The 7,647-nt window shown below is 36.2% G+C and overlaps 1 protein-coding gene across 1 annotated transcript; it reads right to left on the bottom strand.

Moving 5' to 3' along the window:
• Window positions 1-6,402: 6,402 nt before the first annotated feature.
• On the bottom strand, window positions 6,403-7,647 carry LOC140444439 (uncharacterized). Its single transcript, XM_072536194.1, has one exon. The coding sequence runs from the start codon at window positions 7,645-7,647 to the stop codon at window positions 6,403-6,405; it is 1,245 nt and encodes a 414-aa protein (XP_072392295.1).

Here is a 7,647-nt window from a genome sequence, read left to right as displayed (position 1 = left end):
CTGAATAGCATTTGTCTTGCCCACGGCATCCTGTACCCCCTCTAGGAGTTGGGTGTAGCTTGTGTCTTTTTTCGACACGATGAAGCCGTAGGTCGGCCTGTCCTTTCTTGTGGCAGTAGTATGTACTTGTACCATGTTGCTAGTCGCTTTAAAGATAACCTCTGCCATCTTCCTCAAATCTCCAACTGACATAAAGCTCACGTGGTGTAAGGCCACAGAGGCATTTGGGAAGGCCTCCTCTCTGACACGTTCTAGGATATGCCACATGTCTTCTTGCGTGCCAGCCGTTCTAATTTTTAAAATCTTCTGAGATTTGGTGTGTCTGTCTGCGCCCTTTCGTATTGTTGTTGTCTGTTCCAGCACTTCAAAATTCTCTTCGAGGCCAGCTAATTCAGGGAATTTATCCCTGTATAGCCGCTGGACGCTGTGGGTCATGGATAGGTCCGTATTTTCCAGTATAACGACCTTCACATTACACTGGGACTCGACGGGGTTCCCTATTGTGATCTCTGTCTGCCTGTAAAGGCTCTCCGGCCAATCGCGCTGGACGTTCCTCTGGAAGTCGGCATAAGTACTGACTCCTTCGAGGCTCGCCAGCCCAACGGGCCTTGAAGGACCATGCCAGGCATCCGTTTGCGTACCAATCTCCGCTGTAGCGGCTTTTGGCAGTCTGTCTTTTTTCGTCTCAAGGTCGAGACATATATCTGTCTGTATGTCAGCTTCTATGTACATCTTATCCACAGGCTCCGTGGAGCGTTCTTGTAGCCATTGTCTTATGTGCTGCATCTGTTGCATGGATTGTCTTTTATGCATCAGCCGGCATATCTCCTTTACCGGTTTAGGGATGTTAGGATATTCTTTTAGTAGATTCATGAATGAATCTAGATTTCTGCTTACATCGTCTAGGAAGTCTATCAATTCGTTGGCTTGACTGCAAGTCCGTTTCTTGTGGCTATCGCTGCTCCTTGGGGAGGCCTTTTTTTAAGGTAATTTCGCACGTCAGGGAGAGAATTCGTTCTCCTCCTGGCTTGGTCTGGTCTTCCCGGATTACCGCCCGGGTCGCACGCGGTTTTTTTTGTACTTGACGTTGGATTTGACATATATATCCCACGAGTAGCTAGGGAAATATAGTTCGGCCCCCACAGAGCCCCGCTTGTGGAGGTAGGACTAAATACAATGGGGGGTCGCCAGGTACCCCAAGGGAACCGTTCGAGACCACGTATCGTATGGCCATGCATCCTTCGGCACGGTATCTAACACCTTAGCTTCCGGGTTTTTTTTCGCTGGTTTTCTCCATCGGTTTTTGGTGTGTGCAGGTATTCTCCTAGGGAAAGGATAAGGAAAAAAAAAATTAACAGGTATTAAAACGATGTAGATGATTGACAGCAAATAAATGATAATGTGGGAGAAAGGAGCAGCACTTGGATCTGGTTGCCGCTCCCTCCAGCGTCCGGCGGCGGTGTCCGGCGCTCACCCGGTGCACAGTCACCGGACGCTGTTCGCGTTTGGACTGAACTTAGCTTCATCAGTCGTGCTCCCCGGGATAACTCCCACAAAAGAGGGACCAAGACCAATTACTGAGCCCTTCCACCTCGACAAGGTCATTACACAGTCCTGGAAGAGGAATTTTAAGGTACCTAATTTTATTCCAATTCTATTTCATAATTTAACAAATTACGATTGCCACATGTTTATTAAGGAATTAACAACTAATGGGGAGTATTTATCAGCTATTGCACAAACTAAAGAAAAGTATATTACATTTTCAAAATCTGTTCTAGTACACAAGAGTGATGATTCAAAAAACATAATGTTTATTTAAAATTGAGGTTTGTAGATTCATTTAAATTTTTAGCAAAGTAGAATGACGGTATTAGATTTTTGTTTTGATAAAGTGCAGCAACAACCGTTGATACGTATTTCGACCTCCTTAAGTCTCTTCAGAACGGTATAGCCACTGCTCTACCGTGCTAGTGCAGTGGCTATACCGTTCTGAAGAGACTTAAGGAGGTCGAAATACGTATCAACGGTTGTTGCTGCACTTTATCAAAACAAAAATCTAATACCGTCATTCTGTTTTGTTATTTACTTCGTTGGAAGTACGAGAAACTGAATTCACTACGAATTTTGACTAGGATGAACGGCTTGTGGAATGCAATTTTAGATTCCCTTGCCGATTAATTCATCCAGCTGTTTGTTTCGCAAATTTTAGGAAACACAGTGGTTAAGATTTGAATTCGGTTTCGCTAAGTAGAAATCGTTTGATTTCTCTTTTTGTTTTAGCAAAGTCTTTAGATAAATTAAGCCAAACAGTAGAGTCTAGTCAATGCAATAAAATAAGGAAATATTTCCCAGGTGAAAAAGAGTTCGTTTTAATGCGCCGTAAAGGTGTATTTCCATATACATATATTGATAGTTATATCAAATTAGAAGAGAAACATCTACCATCTAAAGAAAAATTTTATGATAATTTAAGGGGAGAACATATTACTACAGAAGATTATAACAGCACAGGAGGTCTGGGATCATTTTAACTGCCAATCTATGGGGGATTATTGAATGCTGTATTTAAAGTCAGATGTACTTCTACTAGCTGACATATTTGAAAATTTTAGAAAGGTATGTCTTAAAGATACAAATTGGATCCTGCACATTATGTTACAGCCCCATCTCTAACATGGGATGCTATGTTAAAATATACCGATATCGATCTTCAGCTTTTAACTAATGTTGATATGGTACACTTTTTCAAAAAAGGGATCAGAGGAGGCGTGGCTACCTGTACGAAACGTATGAGTATTGCAAACAACAGATTTTTAAGTAATTTCGATCCAACAAAACCGGAAACATACATAATGTATCTAGATGCCACTAATCTCTACGGCGCCGCCATGAGCCAAGCTCTTCCTTGGGGAAATTTTAGATGGTTAAATGAACAAGAAATTGACCAATTTAATGTTTTTAATATTGATGATGATGGTGAAAAGGGGTATGTGTTGGAAGTAGACTTGCATTATCCACCCAATATGCATGATCAGCATAATGACCCACCATTTTGGAAGGGTTGGAGCAAAATCTTTAATTGCCAAACCAGAATTTAACTCATTATCAATATTCAGCGAAAATTTAGTTGCAATTCATTTAAATAAAACCAAAATTATTTACAATAAACCTTTATATATTGGTTTTTCTATTCTGGATGTATCTAAGACATTTATATATGATTTCTTCTACGGGTATATAAAAAACAAGTACCACAATAATGCTAATCTTCTCTAAACAGATACTGATTCGCTCATTCTAGAAGTACAAACACCAAACTTTTATGATGATATGAACAAAAATCTACGTTACTTTGATACATCTAATTATTCGGAAAATAATCAACATGGGGTAGACAAGACAAAGTCAATTCTTGGAAAGATGAAAAATGAATTTCCAAACACCACCATTAAAGCATTTTATGGTACTGGAGCTAAAGCTTATTGTATTGTGGCTGATACAATTGTGAAAAAAGCAAAAGGTGTTTCCAGACATGTTGTTAAAAACCAACTACATTTAAATGATTACGTAAGAGTTGTACAAAACAAAGAAACAAAATTTAGAAAAATGTATTTTTTTAGGTCAGAAATGCACACTGTTTACACCGAATTGCGAAATAAGGTATCACTAACATCCCGTGACGATAAAAGATATGCTATTCCTGGTGATGTCTCTACTTTGGCTTGGGGCCATTTATTAATTAATCAGCATGAAGGTAATATAGATGACCTTTTATTTTTTGCGAATGAAATGATAGATGCTTCTATATTATATGACTTAAATAATATCCCCAATGAGGAATTGTTCCAAGTTGCACCTTTTTATTATGACTCCTACTTATAAATTATTGTTTGTTATCTGTAATTATATTTAAGAATTAAGCATATGTATATTTTTGTGTATTAATAAAACACTTGTATATTAGCATATTTTTTTATTTAAAACTTTAATTAATTCCATTACCAGAGGAACTATTGACAAAGTTGAACATATAGCTATATAATAAAATATTGGAGATAAACCTTTTTCATCCTTAGGACTTTCATTATAAAGTTCTAACCAGCCGGAATCAGTGATTTTTTCACTAAAATGTCTAAAACGCAATTTATATTTGGTACTGTTCAAAGCTATTTGAGCTTGTAAAGTTGGTAGAAAATTGTTTTCCGGATACGATTTCATTCTTGTCCATTTCGACGGCCACGTGTCATTTAGTACACCATTACTATCAAAACACACAAAAGTTTCTCTAACATTGATTGGTTCTTGAATTAAGAGCAAATTTCCCACAATTGCTTGTAAAACAATAAAGTTTAATGATACCATCATAATAATAGCTGTTTAGAATTTAACGTCTATTTATAGTAAATATAACTTTGGACGTGGGGAGTCCCATTTATGTGGTGGGGATTCCAATAATCCATCACGATAACCTACAGAACGATGAGATAGTCCCATAGGTCTAGTCTCACTACAAAATGCACAAAATTCAAATACCAATTTCCATCCTTTAAATATTAAGTTTCTTCGAATAAGTCTAGTTCCAGACATTTTACGACAAACGAGACAAAGCTTTTGTCGTACAATATAAAAAGGAAGTCTCGAAAATGTTTCCCATTCGTCACTCCTATAGCTAAGTAGATTATCACAATATTTATATGGTATGTTCCCTTCGTTTATTATACTTGAACACATAATTAAAAGTATACAAATTAGATTTTGTGAGGGACTCTAACGAACTGGTTTATGATTTAGCTTAACAAGTTTCAACAGGAATGAGTCCCCGCTAGCTGATAAAGTCTTACACACCTTGCTTGGTACACTCTAGTGTTAATATATTATTATGAGTGGGGGTAATGAGCAACACACCTGCAACCGGTGTCAATGGGGGTAGGAAGGATATAAGGAAGGACCATCGTTAATTTAAACAGTATGGACTCAAGAAGGTTTCGTGAACGGCTTAATCAGTTTAGTATACGCATTAAAAGGATAAAACGTGATATTCTATTTTACAAAAGTCAGAGATATATCAATCATATAAATAATCGTATTAACCAGTTAAAAAGTGAATACGAAGATAAACAACTTATGTTTAAACAGTTTTCAAAGCTGTGTTTGAGTGATGCGCTTGCGTAGTGGTAAAGTTTACACAACAAAACCAGAAGCAGATGTAAGACTATTTTTTCTCTCCAGATACGAAGAGCAAAAGTGGATAGACTTGGTCTTTAAGAACATTAACCGATTTACTAAAGATGGATTGTTGCCTCCGGTCTCGCATAATGGCAGAGCATCCAAAAAAACCGTTGTACATGTTCACGACCACAGAATTGGAATATTTTAGCCTAGCCTACGTAAGAAAATTTGTAGACCCAATTGAACTTCTCCGTTCATGGTCTATACTACCCAGAAAATTTTGCCAGGATTTTGAAGTTCAAACTCGTCTCCCATGTTTCGTTCATTTCAATCGTCCTGAGTGGAGAACAGAGTTAGAAGGATTCGCCCCAGCTCAATCCAGTTGTCATTTGTGTAAACTTGCACTTCAAAATATAAATTGTAACATGTAATAGTTATTGAATAAAGTACTATTTTTTTAATAAGGTTTTTTATTAATAAAACAAAATGTAAAAAAAAAATTTATTTCATTATAAAAGTATCATAAAGTTGAAATACATTACTTAAAGCACAAACACTTCCACTGTTTGAATGATATGGACATCTTGGCTCCATTTTCTACAGAGCTGGTTGTTCATCAAACTCCAAAACTGGGGATAGACTATACTTTTTGATGTACTGTGACTTTTCTCGCCCCTTAACATAAACCGCATTAACGCCTTTTGTCAAATGTTGGATAATATTATGAAACTGGTGTACTGGTGTAAATCCATGATTCCAGTTCAATCCATGATGGTTATTCATCAACCAAACAGCTTGATTATAATATTCAGAACCCAATAATCGTATCGGATATGGTGGTTTAAAAAAAAATGACTAATTTTTTGACCATCATAACTTGCAAACTCTTTCACGATAAACTTATTTTTTTCTGTAATAAAACCTTGGACATCTACTATTAAGCACATGATTACAGACTGAGTTTGTGTAGTGCATAATTTGTATTTTTAAAAGAATTTTCAGTCATGCGCATGAGAGAGTTTCGCATATAATGCCATACTTAGCACCTGACCCTTATACAGTCCTCATACGGGAAGTCTCTCATTAGATACAATTTTACAACACCTGTACCTGCTCTTTGCATACAGCTGCTCCCTATTTAAAATAAACTCCCTAATTTTCAGGTGCTCATTAATTTGCATACAGGTGCTCCCTAATTTGCATTCACCCGTTTTGTATAATATAAATATTTTACAATTGTTTCACAATTTTTGTTAGAGGGTTATATGTGAATTCTTTCTCGTGAAGTATTAGACAATAGGCTGAGATATCAGAGGTTGTTGGTTCATCTGTCTCAAATTCTATACGAAGCACAACAGATCCGGATTGAATTACTTCTTTTTGACGAGAGCAGTCAATGTGTATAAGTGGAGCAATTGTTTTAAAGTCAATTGGATTAAATATGGGTTGGTTTAAGGTCATGTGATAATAACTCTCTTGGAAATTGGCAAACATTTCATATAGTTTGGCAAACCTATTAGTCTTAAAATCTAGTTGAAGATCATTATAGGGATACCTTTCAGAATTTAAAAACACTTTAATATTCTTTAAAGTGCAATGATCAAATTTACTCATATCTTTTGTTAATTTTGATTTTCTGTTATTTTGAAAAGCAACAACAATGTGTCGTGGAGTTTCTATTTTGGTACTAGTCCGCACTGACCATGTGTGACGTGTAGAGTTATTTAGGGCTGGATATTCAATCATTTGCCAACTTCGAAATTTAATAGGTAGTTCTTGGTTTGTATGTGAAATTTTGTTTAGTCGCAACTGTTCTCGAATACTAGGAGTTACATGTGGTACCTCCCAATATAATTTAGTAATGTCAATTTTTGGACGCTCAGTCTCATCTTCGCTTACTACTGCATCAATATCATCATTTGATCGAATAAGTATCAATTCTTGTTTCATGTTCATAATAATTTTTCTAAAATCTTCAAAGAATCCGGATAATAATCTTAAAGGTATACACACATTAAAGTTTCCATTTGAATCCACCAAAACATTGTTTTTAGGGACTTCACTATTATTTTCCATTTTACTCATTTTTGGAAACCAACCAGCATTTTCCAATAGCAAGCTTTGATTTTCGTTAAGGCTAAGATAGTTTTTAATACTTGATACTAATCCTACATCACGTACTGAGTCAATTATTACCCCATTTAATTCAAAACGTAGTTCACGAAACAAGTAAGCTATACTATTATTAATAAATTTTATTTTGGTTGGTGTTTTATTGTCATGTGTGGCTAATTTGCCCTCAATATAGAGGAAACTATTTGCTAGAAACGTCAAACTATCCAAATCTTGTACTGAAATACGGATTTCATCATTGTATCCCAATTTTCCAGGAATGTATGGTTGATAAGTGTGGAACTGATAATCTTCAATAGTGTTATCATTAAAAGGTTGACCAGTAACGTGAAGAATTTCCAT

Source organism: Diabrotica undecimpunctata, chromosome 6 (genome assembly GCF_040954645.1).
Source record: "Diabrotica undecimpunctata isolate CICGRU chromosome 6, icDiaUnde3, whole genome shotgun sequence".
NCBI classification, from domain to species: Eukaryota; Metazoa; Arthropoda; class Insecta; order Coleoptera; family Chrysomelidae; genus Diabrotica; species Diabrotica undecimpunctata.
Note: the sequence above shows the minus strand (reverse complement) of the source record. Positions and strands in the feature narration are given on the sequence as shown.

Excerpts from the sequence above, each read along its gene's own strand:
- LOC140444439 (XM_072536194.1), bottom strand. The coding sequence starts at position 7,647 with ATGGAAATTCTTCACGTTACTGGTCAACCTTTTAATGATAACACTATT.